General features: G+C 46.6%; 1 protein-coding gene across 2 annotated transcripts in view; it reads right to left on the bottom strand.

Moving 5' to 3' along the window:
* The window catches only part of KIF4A (kinesin family member 4A), a 307,171-nt gene that overhangs the window by 188,702 nt on the left and 100,795 nt on the right, over positions 1–17,674 (bottom strand). For both annotated transcript variants that reach the window (XM_086918309.1, XM_086918308.1), the window contains exons 7-12: positions 13,035–13,129; positions 12,115–12,234; positions 11,642–11,817; positions 9,812–9,873; positions 7,477–7,609; positions 4,987–5,045 (exon numbers count right to left, since the gene is read on the bottom strand). In XM_086918309.1, coding sequence (XP_086774435.1) covers positions 4,987–5,045; positions 7,477–7,609; positions 9,812–9,873; positions 11,642–11,817; positions 12,115–12,234; positions 13,035–13,129 — 645 coding nt within the window. The remainder of the gene's footprint in view (positions 1–4,986; positions 5,046–7,476; positions 7,610–9,811; positions 9,874–11,641; positions 11,818–12,114; positions 12,235–13,034; positions 13,130–17,674) is intronic.

Here is a 17,674-nt window from a genome sequence, read left to right on the forward strand (position 1 = left end):
GGCCTTGTCCGCAACACAACCTTGTCCGGATTGACTGAAAGGAAAGGAGGTTTACAGGATAGAGCCTGGAGCTCACTCACTCTCCAGGCAGAGGTGATGGCTACCAGGAAGGCAGTCTTAAAAATAAGAAGGCGAAGGACAGTTGTGAAGTGGTTCAAAGGGAGCGCACATCAGAAAAGTTAGAACCAAGTTAAAGTCCCACTGAGGCATCACAAAGGGCACAGGAGGGAACGTATGCGTGATGCCTTTCAAGAATCGGCCAATAGGGGACTTGAACAAAGAAGGTTGATCAGGCAGCCTCAAAAAGGCTGAAAGAGCAGAAAGGATGCTCTAGGCACTATCAAGGGCTGAGCCCTGCTGGGCAAGAGAAAGAAGAAAGAGAAGAACATCAGAAAGAGGGGCAGAGCGGGGATCCACAGCCTTTGCTGTGCACCATGCCACAAATCTGTTCCACCTACAGGTATATACAGACTTTGTGGAGGGACGCCTGGCTGCCAGAATGATGTTACAGACTTCAGGAGGCAAGTCAAATGGCCTCAACTGCCGCAGCTCAATCTCCAAGCATGGAGGTGGAGACTGGACAGGTTTGGGTGGAGGACCGTCCCCTGCTGCTGCGACAGAAGGCCCTTTTGAAGAGGCAGACGAACCAGGGGATCGACTGACATACTGATTCGCTCGGGATACCAGTACCTTCGTGCCCAGTCCGAAGCCACAAGGATGACTTGTTCCCGGTCGCGCCTGATCTTCAGCACTCTGGGCAGAAGTGGTATAGGCGGAAAGGCGTACAACAGACCGCAACTCCACTCGCAACGAAAAGCATCTCCGAGCGAGTGCCGCCTTGGAAATTCCAACGCGCAGAACTGATGACATTGCGCGTTCTCTTCGGTTGCGCCTTCTCTTCGGTGGCGAATAGATTTAACCATGGCGGTGGTGCTGTCCGTGAACACCTGCACTACACTCCCTCGGACAGAGGAGAGGAATGCCTTTCGTGCTAGACGAATCGCCCGCAGCTCCAAAAGGTTGATATGGAGCCGGAACTCCGCCGGAGACCAGAGGCCTCTGATCTCCACCTCTCCCATGTGGCCTCCCCAGCCCTGGAGGGACAAGTCCGTCACAACTACGTGCTCCAGTTTGGGAAGAGAGGGATCTGCCGCTGACCCAATCGCGGTTCGTGAGCCACCACTGCAGCTGTCTCGCACTGCCCTCCAAGATCAGGATATAGTCGGATAGGTTGCCTTGATGCTGGGCCCACTGAAACTTCAGGTCCCACTGCAGAGCCCGCATCCGCCAACGGGCGTGATGCCCCAGAAGGATACAGGAAGCCATCAGCTCCAGAAGCCGCAGCAACAACCTCACCGAAACCCGGGATAAAGGCTGAAAGATTGGAATCAAGAGCCTGTATATCCCGAACCCGCTGTTTGGGTGGGTAAACCCGAAACTGTACAGAGTCGAGAACCGCTCCGATGACAAGGAGCTTCTGAGAGGGACACAGGTGTGACTTCGGCACATTGATGGAGAACCCCAGCTGGTGCAAGAGGTCTGCCGTCGTCTGGAGCTGGCTGACTACTGTCTGGGGCGAGCCCACCTTCAACAACCAGTCGTCGAGGTAGGGGAAGACTGAAACCCCTAACCTGCGCAGATGAGCTGTGACCACCGCCATCACCTTTGTGAACACCCATGGGGCGCTGGTAAGGCCGAAGGGGAGCACGGTAAACTGAAAGTGCTCGTGGTCTACCGTGAACCGTAGGTAACGCCGGTGGGCCGGCAGGACGGGGATGTGGAAATAGGCGTCCTGCAAGTCAAACGCTACCATCCAGTCTCCTGGGTCCAGGGCAGCTAAGACCTGAGCCAGCATCTTGAACTTCTCCTTCCGGAGGAAGCAGTTGACGGTCCGTAGTTTCAAGATAGGGCGTAGGCCCCCTTTGCCCTTCTTGTAAGTAGTGGGAGTAGCAACCACGTCCTACTTCTGGCCCAGGAACGCGCTCAATGGCCCCCTTGGCCAAGAGGGCCGAAACTTCCTCCTGCAGAAGCCGCAAATGATCCCCAGATACGCGGTGGTGTTGCTGTGGCATGGCTTATGTTATGTTATGTTATTGAAAATTTGTAAAGCGCACATACGCCCAAGGGCTTCTTGGCGCTGGAAAGATAAAAAACATAAGAGGGTGAGTCTGAGGCTTGAGGCTTGAGGGGTCGTCTCGAAGGGGAGGGAGTAGCCCCTCCAACCGATCTGCAGCACCCACATGTCCAAAGTGACAGTGCGCCAGTGAGAGTGGTGATGGCGAACCCTGCCCCCCACTGGCGTCACATGGGCCGAGAAGCACTAACTAGGAGGGTTTAGAGGCAGATGCTGCGGTGGAGGGTGTGGACTGGCCTCGCCGTTGTCCCCAACCGCCTCCACAGCGATTTCCACGGCCGCCACCGCGCTGGATGTTAGTCTGCGGCGTGTGGCTGGCGGCACGTGTGGGGGCGCCCCTTCCTTGGCCACGAAAGGAGCGAAAGGCACCCTTTTTCTGGCGCGGGGCCGAGAGGCCCAAGGACTTGGCCGTAGCCCTGGAGTCTTTAAAGCGCTCAAGCGCATGGTCTGCCTTGTCGCCAAAATGGCGACGGCCATCAAACGGCATGTCCATCAAAGTGTTTTGGACATCAGCCGAAAAATTGGCGGACCTCAACCAGGCGTGGCGTCTAATCGCCACCGTTGTTGCCATCGCTCTACCTAGTGAGTCGGTGGTATCCAGCCCACACCAGATAGAATATTTGGCTGCATCTCGACCCTCCACAAAGGCTTGGCCGAGTTTGGCCCGTACCTCCAACGGACACTCTGGCAGTACTTCCGCGACTGTATCCCACAGAGAGTGGGTGTAGCGGCCCAAGAGGCAATCGGTGTTGGAAGACCGCAGTCCCAGACTAAGGGAGGAGAATACCTTTTTTCCGTACATCTCGTACCTCTTGGATTCCCTGTCCGGCAGAGCCGACGGGAATGCGGTCTGGGAAGTGGACGCCTGGATGACCAGGCTCTCGGGGGTGGGGTGGGTGGACAGGAAAACTGGGTCGCCCGGGGCTGGGCAGTGGCCACTTTCCTATCTACGGGCGAACCCGTAGCGGGCCTGGACCAAGTGCCCAAAAGAACGTCGGTCAAGGCCTCATTAAACGGAAGCAGGGGCCTTGAGGGGCATGACTGCGGTTTAAGGACCTCAGTGAGGTGGTTAGTCTTCACAGCCGCTACGGGGAGCTCAAGGCCTTGGCAGCCCTCATCAACACCACTCCGTATGTTGCCCCCTCCTCCGAAGCCACGGTAGGAGGCGAGACAAAACTAGTGTTGAGGTGTCCAGACCACTGGCATCCCCAAGGTCACCTGTCCAGTCCTCAAGAGGCTGACAATCTCGTGTCAGAGGGTCCTCAGACCCCTCCCAATACTCATCACCCATCTCCTGAAATTCAGGGTTGTCAACCAATGGGGCCGGTTCATTGAAGTAAAAATCCCCAATCGCCGTTCGGTACGGCGCCCAGTGGCGCCGCTCCGACGTCGGAACCGGAGCGAGGGAGACATCGGGGACGGCGCCGCCCGAGGACGGCGCCAGAGTTGACACCTGACGGACCGACGCCGGGGGGTTGTAAGGTCCACCAGCGACGTTCCAGATCCCGAAGTGGGTCCAGTGGGGTCCCGCGGCGCCGGGCCTGAAGGCGCCGGCGGCATCGGGACCGTTGGGCCCAGCGGCCCCAAACCCCAAGGCACTGACTGTCGGGACTGTGAGGCCCTTTGGTGCCGGGGCCCAAAGGCGCCGGCGGGGCCGAAGCACCCGGCGGCGTCGGGGCTGAAGCACCTGACAGCGCCGAAGCCCCCAACCAGCTAGGGGCCGCAGACGGGCCCGAAGGCCCAGCGGAACCAGTCAGAGGAGAGAGGGACCTCATGGCCATGAGGAAGCGCTCAATCTCCTCCGGTGTCGCGTCTTGCCCAGGGACCGGAGGGTGTGGGGCTGGACGCGACGCCCGCGACAGAGCCGCGTGGGTGGTGTCACCCGAACCCCTGGCCGTGTCGCGCACGAGTCAAGGGGAGTCAGAAGAGCGATTACGCCGCTTCGACTTCTTGTGTTTCTAACCTGAAGACGACTTCGACCTGGAGGAGTGGTGCAGACTCTCGGAGCTGTGGTGGCTCCGACCCCGCGACCTGTCCCTCGACCTCCCATAGACCGGGACCTCTCGCGGCACGGGGCCGATGGCTGGAGTTTGAGTCGCCTGCGGGTCCGCTCCTGCCTGGCTTTCGAAGAGAGGGCCCGGCAGTCGGAGCAGGCCTTGTAGTCGTGGTCGACGCCTAGACAAGTTAGGCACAGGTTGTGAGGATCCGTGACCGACATTGTGCGGTCGCAATCCTCACAGTGCTTGAATCCAGGCATCCCTAGGCACCGATCGGAATCGTTTAAAGACTTCAAGAAATGGATCAAAAATGACCCAAAAAGTTATTCAAAAATTGACTACGGGTTACTGCTTTTCCAGATCTGCGCTTGCTGGGCCGGAAAAAAGAAGAACTGACGTCAGCACGCGGAGGTGGCGTCTAAGTACGTCATCACGGCGCCCACAACGCCGGACGAGGAGCCGCAGACTACATCTTCCAACGCGCAAGGGTACTGCTACGCAAAAATTTCCGGATCCAGTCTGACGCCTGGGGATATTCTAAGGTAAGGAATCTATCACTAACGTGTCTCTTTCAGATACATTAGCCATTAACACTTCCACCCATAACCTAAAATCCATACACAGGTTAGCCTCACTCATACCACCTTGTTCATTCAATCGGGGATTTGTGAAGCGCGCTAATCAACCGTGAGGGTCTCAGGGCGCTGAGGTTATCGGGGGCGTGTAGCTCAGATTCAGCCAAAGAGCCAAGCGGTGAGGCTCTTCCTGAAGGTGTGCAGAGTGGGGCCGTCCAAATGGGTCACCTGCTCAATAGAAATAGAGGTAAGCACCCCAACCCTCAGTGTGGATACTTACGCAGCGTGCTGGCGGAGCTCCTCAATCTTGCCGCTCAGTTTCTCATTCTCCTGTTCAGTCTGAAAGAAACCAGTTACATAATAATGTCACATTTCTATACAAGATTTCGAAGACAGATTTTTATCTTTAGGCAGAGGGATTCAAACATCTGACAGAATATAAGCAGGAGGCCCCCATCCACATCCAGCATTTACTGTGGTAAATGCAGTTTTAGCATTGGCATCCTTCAAAGATTCACATGCTTTAATATTAGTGTCAATAGGAACGTATATGTACATAAACATTTGAAAAGTCAAAGTATAACATTTTCTGAAAAAGTCTAGCCAGTTGGAGGGATAAGCATCCAATCTCTCCCTCCTAAACAGGTTGTAATTGACCGCTTTGGCTGAGCTACTCAGACTGAGAATGCATCTATGGGACACACTAAAGAATGAGACAGGATGGTCACTTGTGAATCTACAAAAGATACCAATGTTGAAGAACTGCTGTTACAAGTAAATAAAGGTTTTACTTCAGCACTATTCCAATTTCTATTCAGATTTTCAGATTGGACAGCTGGAGAAGTCAGCAAATACCTTTCCCAGTCCGGACATATGCCTTGGGTAAAGATCTACATTGCTTTCTATGGTCGAAAGTGACAATAGGACCCCAGCTTGAAGATATAGGATATTGTTGTAGTGTTAGCAGTTTGAATCATCATATAGTCCGCACACAAATGACATACTTGGTTCATATCACCTACACAGATTCACAAAGGAGTAGCCAAAGTGAAACAAGCCACCAGGGTAGCTGAAGGCACCAATAGCTTGGAAGCGTCGGTAAGAAAGGCAGAAGGAAAATATAAATACATTTCTGGGCAGATCATGGAGGCAGAAAAGGAGGAGTAAGACTGACAGAAGGAAGCAGGGATGAAAATTAAAAATCTGGAAGAGCACGATAGGCATCAAGTGTAGATTCAAGACTGCACCATTTTTTGTGGCCACTTAGTCTCACTTTACTCTAAAAGCATGCATAATGCTAAGTGTGAAAGAAAATAAACACTCGTGAAATGCGTGAATGGCCATGCCTCTTAGTTTTACTCCTAAGTTTACTCGCGTATCCATAAAAGATTGGGTGAAATAAATTCTGTTTAGAAGAATCTGTGGGGACAAAATCAAAGGACGAAAAAACGTCGATTATACACCTTCGCGTTTTCACATGAGATGTAAACAACGCATCTGGTAGCGCTATCAATATTCAAAATACGTTCGAGAAACGGCGTCAAGCTCCGTAAAAGAACGTGAGCGCTTCATATCTTATGAAAAAATATTACCAGAGATTTTCGGTTTCCCGAATTAATGAACAGCGTTCCTCATTATAATCGGGACCGGTTGATGCACCGACCCTGCGCTTCGGCTTCTTATGTGTGATGTGTACGGAAGACTAAAAATAGTAGACTGACTATTCTAAACAGCCCGTGAATAGGGAAGAAAGGAATTCGGCGGCCATATTGATAGAGTAAAGGAGTAAACTAAAAGAATTAAATATACAACGGCTGCAAACATTTTGGAACAAGTCAGAAACGATGTTGAGTGTATTGGATTCACCTAACATGCAAATATAAACATTATGAACAATATATGAGTATTTAGATATAGGCATCAATTTACAGAAGTTACAGGGCTGTTTAGAATAGTCCGTAAGATTTTTTCATAACATATGAAGCGCTCACGTTCTTTTACAGAGCCCAACACAGTTTCTCAAACGTATTTTGAATATTTGTAGCGCTACCAGATGCGTTGTTTACATCTCATGTGAAAACGAGAAGGTGTATAATCGACGTTTTTTCGTCCTTTGATTTGGTCCCCACAGATTATTCTAAACCGAATTTATTTCACTCAATCTTTTATGGCTACGTGAGTAAACTTAGGAGTAAAAAAAAAAAGGCATGGCCATTTACGCATTTCATGAGTGTTTTTCTTTTACACTTAGTCTCTCTTGACTCTAAAAGCATGCATAATGAAACTGTTTGAACCAGTTATCTTGAATTAGTTTATTGGTTGCATTCTGTGTCTATTTTCTTTTAGAATACACTCCCTGATGAAGAGCAGTTTTTTTGCTCGAAATGCATTGGAGAATTGATCATGAATTCATAAAGTTACATGGAATATATTCATTTCTTTTGGAGTGAAGTGAAAAATTGCGTTTACTTGAAATATACGGAAATAATATACGGATAAAAAAACGAAATTGAACATTCATGGTCATGAAATTATTGAATGAATAAAATTCAATTTGTGAATGAACTTGAAGCTTTTCTTGATCACTAAAGGAGTGCCCCATTGGGATTTGTAACCAAGCCTTTTGGAAACACAATCGTGCAAGACCTAAAAACCACAACCAACAGTTAGAAAGATATCAGGGGCGAAGTAGTCTTTTTTTGTTTGCCCATATCATTACTCCCTAACAATATCCAGCATGCAGAGGTTGAGAAAGCTGTTCGAGGCTCACCACAATGACCCTCTCCAGCATGTGGGCAGTCTGCCCAGCAGCGTCACTTAGTTCACGGCACAACTTGCCATTCTCCTCTTCTAAGCACTTGTTCCGCTCCATCAAGGACTGGAGGTTTTCAGAGGGTGCCATGCTGTTTGAGAAAATAAAAACAAACTGTAGTGCCGAGAAACATTGGGCACACAAATGGACATCACACTATTCTTGACATAAAAAGACCTGTGCAAGTTCACGTGATAAGGAACAAAGTCAGCAAGTTAGAGTGGCAAATCAAATGTTCCGGTCTCAGCTCATGTAGGTTATTAGGTTCACTCCTCTGAAGTCTCAGCATAGAAGCACCTTGCAGCGGGCACTTGCAGAGAGACTCTTGTATTACACTCCATGAGCCACCGCCACCCCTCCCACACATCCCTGATGTGCCCTCTTATAACAACCCCTGGACATCAGGTTATCAATATCTACATTGGAGGTATGGTGAGTCAGACAGGAGAACCACTCATCAGTAAAAGCTTGTAGCTGTACATGGGCCAGTAACTTAGTGAAGTGCTAGTTATTTGCATTCTCAACATATAAATGGATTGCAAAGCTGCATCCAACTTGAGACATACCGCCACCAAGTACACGTTGCTCGTGCCAATTACATCCCAAACTCTGATCACTATTCCTCTTGCACTGTGCCGGCACTCAATATCCACACACTTATGTGTTTTATCTTCTAGATCGAGTTATTAAGCGTTATGAAAAGGGTCTTAAACAATCCCAAGTACATTCTTGTATTGCAATTACAATTATATAGTGCTTACAAGCCCAGACAAGGCACTGGAGTGCTTTACATTCTGTGCAAGATCACAAAGCTGGTGGTTAATTTCAGGGCTATTGGAATTAGTTGTGTGCTCTTAAGGTGAATATTCCACATTTGCTCCAATTTGTGTGTGGTAGATTAAATTGATAGTCAAAGATGATTAGTGTGGGTTGTGCGAGTTTATGCATATGATGGGTGGTGTTAACATAAGCTAGAGGAAACTGGGTATGGTTGGATGTTTCAAAGAAAGACAGAAAAGGATCTATGAAATAATGTGTGCATTTAGGAGGAATACAAGAGATTAAGGCAAACATGTACACGATTTAGAGTAGACTGTACTCCGAGACGACATGCAGAAGATGGACTGCAAGGAGAACAGGATTACAAAGAAAACTGTCAAACGTTTTAAGTCGGGGTCAATTTTTCATGCCGGGTTTTTAGAAACCGGGGAAGATTGAGATGGCACGCAAACTCAGAATGCAAAACTGTAGACTATCTGCATGTGAAGCTCCTATATTGGATACTTCTGTTAGGCACTAGAAATGGTAAATATTCTGAGCACCATTAACACAAGTCAGAAAATGGGCCTACTGACCTTGTGTACAGTTCCAAGTACAAAACACCCAGAACCCGGCTTTCCGTGTGCTCAGTGAGCATGTGAAGCATGGTAGAAAGAATGTAGGAGTACTGAAGTCAGAGGGATCCATTAAAATAACCTGGTTTAGAATAGTTCACGATGTGAGGGTGAAAATAGTTCCCCTGACAGTAGAGTGACCCTGCCAGCATTACTGTGGCTGCAGAATGGAGACCCATGGCACTCAAGTGAGGAAGGAGAGGCCTGGACTAGCTTCGAAATATGTCTAAGAAGGTTACAGCCAGACTAGTTCTAATTCAAACAGCTTCTATCCTTCTTGAATTACTTCTTGCAAAGCATTTAAACCGCCACAGGGCTGATGTGTGCAGCATAACGTGTACACATTTTCAGACTGCATAAGCAGTACACTCGAACTCACATACATTAGCATGTCCTCTTAGAATGTTCATACCAGCAGTGCAACTATCGCTATAGAAAGTTGTGGTGCTGAGGTAGAGTACAGAAGGGTTCTGGTGGTGGCAGAGCTTGAGCTCTGGTGACATTCGCTCCAGAACAAAGACCCTAACGGGTGAATAACTACCAAACGGAGAAGGCAAATTTAGTTCCAGTACAAAGAACCATCAGCACAATCTTGTGCAGCGTTTTCAAAAAAGCCGGTGTGCACAAACCTAAAAAAAAAATTGTAATTCTAAAAGCAAAATTCTAATGTCAATTAAGAAAACAGGATACGCATGTGTGTTTTCATGGAGCACTTTTCAGGTTCACATTCAAGCTGCAGTCTCAAACTTTGCTGCTCGTTTTAATTGACTTTCAGATTAGCTCAAGAACTGCTGTACACAGCAGCATACTAGCAAAAAAGAAATGACACTTGAAAGAAGGAGAGGCATGTAAGCGACATTCACAAACGCGGACTACTAGACTCATTGCTCAGTACTTACTTGGACAGCACGGGCAGGGTGCCACCATGAGCTTGTAACAGCAACACCTGGAGCTCTTGGACCTAGACACATCAGAAAGTGTGAATAGCTTATTATAGGTTTAATCCTATACATTTTTCTTCGACCTAGTATTCAAACCTCTACTACGATACACGCTTAAATATAACACCTCTTAAAGAGAGCTTCAAACAAGTGCCCACACCTCATGTATAGGTACTGCATGACTGGGAATTCAAAAAGGGGAAAAAAACTGAACAGATGTTACCGCACTCCAAACACTCCAAGGATAAGTAATCTAGTTTACAGTTGCTCTATGCTTTCAAAATCCCGTAAACAAAGTTTCACAGTTCAATGAGCAGCAATACATTCAGCTCCAACATTCAAGTTAACTATCTCGTTTCCTGAACTCCAATGAGTGTAGTATCTACATTTACATACAAGAAAAAAATCATTCCCACACTCAGAAGAATACCTCCATGCAAGGGCGTAGGCAGACAGGAGAACACTGTTCCATTCCAAATCGGCACAACACATTCTTAAGCGCACCCACCCTCATCATTTGGCTCATTGATATCACTAACTGGCTAGCGTTAGAGAAGGTCATCAGTTTCTAAAACTGGATGAACTTTGAGCCAGTGCAGATTCTGAGAGCTATCCTTCTTATGTTTATAATCAGAGCATCTCCTAAAAGAGGATCAGAATACTGAAATTTGTACATCTAACTGAGAAACCGGTTACTCTTTGCGAAGCAGCATCTACAAAGAGGACGGACAAGGGGCTATTACAATCTGTAAAGATGCACCAGAACTGTGGAGGGAGCAGAGTCCCACGCCTGAAATGAAGTTCAGCAATATCCTAATTGGATCTAGACTAGGATTCTCCGATCCTGTTCAGAGTTCAGCGACAGGAATTATTCTTTATAGTACTACCACTAGAAAACCTAGCGCCTACACTCGGGACTGCGCCGCCCCTAACAGTTCGGCAGGCCCAGACGCAATGGTGGGCTGGTGGATACCTGTACCTGGCGCTGGGACACCTCATGAGGCAGCTATCCATTCTAGAAATCGCATCATTATCGCTTGAAAAGACTGTGCCGCTAGACCACAACGCTACCTTTTAGTGGACACAAAATCCTCATGCGGCAGTAAAAGGTGCCAGTACATGGGGAACATCTGTGATACCATTACAAATAATGTAACCAGTGACTGAGACCAGTATCTACTGAGGACTGCGTGCCCAGTAAAGAAATGAGCAACGATTGACAATTTGAATTAAATTAGAGAAAAAAACAGTCCAAAGTAGGCACAATTGGTGATTGGCGAAACCGGCCCTAGGTTGCTCGTTTTCCAGTAATGGGAGGGCCTGGCTGGACTGTTATCATGAGGAAGAGGGTGAAGGCTGACCGACATTTGGCTGGGTCCAAACTGAGGTGACTTGGAGGGCGAGAAACGATGGAATGTGATGCGGCCTTAGCGATTGCCAGTAGCGGAGAATAATTCCAGCATCTCATCCGGCACCTTCTTGGCATGAATCTAGGTCCCAACCGATTTTTAATTTCTCGGGTATAATTATGGATACATTTCTGAAGAGATTACCAGAAAAAGTCTAACACATTGTAAATTATCAACTTGTGTTTATGAGAAGTTTGTCTGATTTCAACACTATGCCGCAAACGTGTACCTCAGTGGAAAGGAGCCGTGACTTCTATTCTCAGACAGTTTCCTTACAAGGCTCAGGAAGTCTACCAGGTGCGACTCCCAAATTACTGGGGTTCTTAGAAGATTACTTTATTGTTGAAAATGCTGCAATATAAATAGAAGCACAGTATACCTGCAGCTTCAGGCGCTGGAGCTCAGCAGACTGAGGGTCCAAGTTGATAACTGGTTTGTTCTTGATCTGCCGGGCCCGGTCTGCATAGCGCAATGTGTTTAAAGTCTCCTCCATGTTGGAGTCAGCAGGACTGACACACGCAATCATTAAAGTGTGGCTGTTCCCGCCCAGGGAGTCTGAAGAAGAGACCAATGTTAGATCAGATGAATCCAGATACAGTTATTTGCACCCATTTTACCACAAACAATGCAACAGCTGTTCACTGAAGTCCTAAAAGAGTGTGTGCACACATCTATGCAAATAATTCCTGTATTACGGTTCTTCTAAAAATCAGCACTTACTCAGAATTTAGAACTTAAATGAATGACAACCACAGTTCAGCATAATTAAATTTTCATGTTGTTCACACTGGGACAATTTAGACATCTAGAGGTCCACTGGGTAAAAGTAAGCACAATACAGACAAGCTCTACCTTGTAACAGTCTGGTCAGCTTTGAGTTTCTGTAGGGTACGAAGCCCCCTTTCTTATTTTCTTCTCCAAGCGCACTGATGACATTACCAAGGCACAGTAAACCTCGATTGATGTTAATACCTGGGTGTACAGAAAAATACCATCAAGATGAAGGCCAAAGCCAAGTCACAGCAAGCATTCACTGTATGAAAAAGCAGCCTCAGTCCAAGGTACAGCAAAACATACACAAAATCAGTGCTGTCCCAGCAAGGAGAAGGGGAACAAAGACTACATTTGAATGAAAGGGAGTTCAGGGAAAGTAAACACTGGTAGAAGACTTAATAGGGGAAGCAATTTCTAGGCATTGCAATTTTCCATGGCTGCAATAATATGGGAGAACATAAATACCAAATATAACTTTAGCAGGCATGTGAGTTTCATGACTAGAGGCAGAAGGATGAATCCATTTCCGTATGGGCCAACAGGGTTGTTCTTTTGACAGAATTGCTCCTGAGGGTTGTGCCAAATGAGGTTACTTGCTAGTCAATTACAACCATTTCAGGGCAGAGCATTTCATGGGCAAGGCAGCAACATTTAATTGTTGATCTAGTTTTCACCAACTGCAAACATGAGTAGCCCTAACCCATTGCTTTCATTGCTGGACTAAATCACATAGTTATGGGCTACTCTGTTGTGTAATTTAGGGACATCGTCTGTAAAAAAGCAGTGCTGCAATTTAGAAAGGTGCTTTTTAGCAACAGCACCTACAGAAAGTGCCCTCCCCACATGCCACAAAGCGCTGTTCTTGGGAGCAGCAAGCACAGGTAATAGTGTGGAGCACATCTTACTAGCATACGGACAATGCATCGCTTTGAAGAGCTTCCCTGCATTGTAAGCTCAGCTTCTTCCCACACTCAATTACAGCTCTCGCTTTCACTAACCTTCCTTCAGACGATCTCCCTCTGCCTTGGTCTTTTTCTGCCTTTCGGATCCTGCCAAGTCCACCAAATGCAGCTTGGCGCGAAAGCTGCTGGTTCTGTTAGGGAGCAAGACACAAAGAAAAGCAGCTCATGCATTTGGTTTGTTGATGCCCTTCAATTGAGAGCAAGAGAAGAAAGCGACAACCGACCCAGTAGTAGAAATAAAAGAGATAAGCGGGAGGAGCAGGTCCTTTGCTGTCTGGTTTGGGGGAATAAACGGTCAATCATGAAAATGTTCCCCATTTCAGTGTGGGGACAATAATTTGCAGCTTTATCAACCCCATCAGAAGCCGTATAAAATCTTGCAATACATGTAGATAGCTCTTCCTCCCAACAAATCAGAGCACTGACCTGACAAGGGCGTTGGTTTTGATTTTGGAGAGCTTGAATTACAGCAATATGGTCTGTAAGCGTGGCCCGAAAAGTGCCTAAAAGTCAAGCTACTGCAAAACTAGGCAGTCACATAGTCACTAAATGAAAAGCCTGTAGTGCTCCCAGCAGCGGAAGGAAAAAAAGTTACAAATTCTCAGCAACATATTCCATGCTTGCGTAAGCCTCTGCCCAAATAGCAGTAGCTTTATTTTATAAAATAAACTTGCAGCCAATAGAGGTTAAGTCGGAGGCAGGACTATCTGAACACAGCCCAGTCCTGCCGCTCAATAAGTCGAGAAATTAATCATCCTGGATGAAAAACTCAAGATCAACCTCTTCAAGGAAGCATAATCATTCTATCACAAAACCAGTGAGAAAATAAACAGGGGGCAGCCCATCCCCTTGCAGAGCAGTTATTAGCCTTGGGAGCCCCATTCCCCACACAGCCACCGACAGTAAAAGTTACTTACCTTCGGTAACGCTATATCTGGCAGAGACAGTCTAGCCGCAGATTCCTTAAGATTGAGATCTCCCCAGCGCCAGAATGTATCCGGAAGTTTTTCAGCAGTACCTCTGCGCGCCAGCGTCATACGGCTCCGCAGTGACGTAGTCTCCTGATAGGACGTCAGTGGAGCCATATAATTCTTCTATGATATTACCGCGTCAGAAAGTGCGGACATTACAGAAACTGGTTGTTGAAACAGTGTTCCAAAAAAAAAAAAAAAACCGATCAAAAGTTTTTGAAACATTAACGAAGAAACAAACGGTATGCTAATACCAGACATGGATTTTTAAGAAACCCCCAATAAAATCAATAAAACAGCTGCATGAAATCCTGAGCCGTGGTGAATATCCCCCATATGAGGGAGGAGGCCATACACTATGGACCGTTCATCTGTGGTAATAAACGGCGTGGTAATAAACGGCATGGCAATAGCCAAACCTTCAACACCACCAGGCAGTTTGTTGAACCACACCATTATGTGATATATTGCCATTACCTATGATGATACCAAGAAGACTTTCAAAGAAATAACAAATAAATTAATACTGCTCACTGGTGCGTCACTAGAGTGAAATGGAATACCCAACCACATTCACTAGGAAATGGATGGTGTTGCAGCATCTAAACAAAAATGAAGTTGCCAGGGCAAACTGTTTAGCCCCAACATAGCTTGAGATAGTGAACACTAGTAAACAAACCCAGTACTAAAAGGGTATAACCTTTACCTCAAAGGTCATTCGCAGAGCGGGGAGGATGGGCAGGGTGTTAAGGAATCTGCGGCTAGACTGTCTCTACCAGATACAACATTATCGAAGGTAAGTAACTTACATTTGATAGAGACATCTAGCCACAGATTCCTTAACTTTGAATTGAATACCATAGCTATACCCCACTGGAGGGGGGTCTGCCAACTAATCCTACAAAAGTTCTTAAAGAAAATTAGCCGGTCAAAGCAAACAACCGATTAATACATGAAGAGATAGCAGAACAAGAGATTAGCTCTTAAAAGAAGGAAAAGGGCTGAAACCCCTTCAAGAATCCTGTCATAAGACAAAGCCCTATCCCTTAAAAGGGCAAGAAAACAAAATGACCAAAAAGGTCAAATGTACGATAAATCATAATCTGCAATAACAAGGAATCAGAGAAAGAACTGTCCTGATAAAATCCCAAAACCGGACTTCCGGAACTCATTTCCCCAATGGAAAAATGAACACCCCGTTGGCTTAAATAACTTACATACATCTATACAGACACACATACATAGATACATCTATAAAGATGCATCTATACACACATACATATATATTTAGAGAGACATCTATACAGATGCATCTATACACACATACATATATATTTAGAGAGACATCTATACAGATGCATCTATACACATACATATATATATGAGACATCTGCGCACAATATATATATGTGTATAGATGCATCTGTATAGATGTCTCTAAATATATATGTATGTGTGTATAGATGCATACACACACAGACATCTCTGCAGATGAGAACATCCAAATGTTCTTTAATGCAATATAATTGTACATTGATGAGATCCGATATCTAAGCTCTGTATCTGGTCTGATTTCCTATTTCCCCATTCCCCTTTTTTCCTTTCATATGATTTGTTTATCCCCCCAATTCGTATGCTTTTATTATAAAACTGAAGAAAAAAACAAATTTACAAAAAGACACCGCTGCAGGCAGACACGCAAACAAATGTTTTACCAGATATTTATTTATTTAATTTATATGGCGCGTTATAACCACCGGGGTCTCTAAGCGCTGTTTGTCCAGATTTACGTGGTGAGATATTACATTCACTTGAAACCAACTGTGCACCTAAGATCTGCTCCATGCTTGTTTAAACAGTACAGTTTTTAGTTTTTTTCTGAAGAATAGTAAGTTACTTTCCTTCCTGAGTTCTGGAGCCAGTTTGTTCCATAAGGCTGGGAGCGTGTTGGAAAACGCACGACCCCCCACCGTGGTCAATTTGAAGCGGGATTGGGACAAAAGTGTAGCGTCCGACGAACGCAAAGTCCTACCCGGTGTGTAGGGGGATAGTCGGGATTTCAGATATTTTGGTGCTTTGCCATACAGAGACTTGTGAGCGATACACAATCCTTTAAAGACAATCCTCTGACGAATTGGGAGCCAGTGCAGCTCCTGCATCAGGGGAGAGGAATGAGCAGTCCTGGGTTTTTTATAGATCAGCCTCGCTGCATCATTCATAACCCCCTGTAGTTTGTCCAGCAGCCGCTGGGGCAGACCTATGTATAGGGAGTTCCCGTAGTCCAGCCTAGCCAGAATTGTGGCTGAGACCACGTGTCTCAAAGTAGGGAATGAAAGTAAGGCAGAGATCTTCCTTAGTTGTCTTAAAAGGCCTATGCAAGTACCCACTACCGTAGTAACTTGTTTTTCCATGGATAATTTGTTATCCACATATAGGCCTAAACTTTTGACTGCGGATGCTGGTTTCGGTGGTGTACCCAGCTCCATAGGCCAAAATTTCTCACTCCAAGGGTTGCCCGAGATAGAAATGGGCAACACTTCCGTCTTATCCGGGTTGACTTTCAAGGAGTTCTCGGACATCCAGTTGACCGTGGCTTTCAGTATGTCCTGCAGCCTAGTGGATGCTCCCGGGCCATCATCCAGCCGGATGATTATCTGGGTATCATCGGCATAGTTGTACACTAGGCAGTCCATCCTATTCAGGAGAGCAATTAATGGCTGCAGGTAGATATTAAAAAGTAGGGGTGACAAGGCAGAGCCCTGTGGGACCCCGCAGGTGATCGGAGCAGAGGTGGACAGTAAATCTCCCAGCTGTACTCGTTGTGTCCTACCCTGCAAGAATGATGTAAGCCATGCATGTGCTGTACCCATGATGCCAAAGGATCTCAACCGCGACAGAAGCTGTTTGTGACACACGGTATCAAACGCCGCAGAGAGATCCAGTAGTATCAGGGCGCTCGGTGTTTTTACATCAGCCCGAGTTCTTAGCTCATCTAGGATAGATAACATGACTAGTTCCGTGCTATGATTAGCACGGAACCCTGCCTGATTGGTCTCCAGCAGGTTGTTACTCTCTAGATGGCCCGAGAGTAGAGCTAACACATGCTGCTCAATCACTTTAGCCAAAAAAGGCAACTGAGAGATGGGCCGAAAATTTTTCAGACATTTCGTGTCCGAACCAGGTTTCTTCAGTAAGGGAATCAGACGAGCCTCTTTAAAAGCTAGAGGGATCTGTCCTGTACGAAGAGAAGTGTTCAATAGATGCAGAACCTCTTCCTCAATTCCTGGTATTGCCAACTTGAATACGTCAGGAGGGCATGGATCCACCAAGGAACCCGATTTAACTCGGCCTATGATTTGAAGTAGTTCCTGTTTCGAAATTGGGGAGAACTCAGCTAATGGTGGGATATTTAACGGGGCGGTAAGGTCCGGTAGGCAAGGACATTCGAGGGGTATAGTTTCTGCAATTTCGTCCAAGATATCGGATATCTTCTTTACGAAGAAATCCTGAAACCTCTGACAGTCCTCCTGAGTGAACTCGGGACTTTGCTCTTTATTTACCCTGATATTCCGATTAACCAGCATTTCACAGTATTTCACTGGCCACTAAGTATGCCGGAACGTATGAAGCTTGCCTCCGTATGGCCTTCTGTGCCATAGTCAGACAATCTGAACACAATTGAGCCCTGAATAAGCTCAACCAACA

This window comes from Lissotriton vulgaris, chromosome 4_1 (assembly GCF_964263255.1).
Source record: "Lissotriton vulgaris chromosome 4_1, aLisVul1.2, whole genome shotgun sequence".
Lineage (NCBI taxonomy): Eukaryota > Metazoa > Chordata > Amphibia > Caudata > Salamandridae > Lissotriton > Lissotriton vulgaris.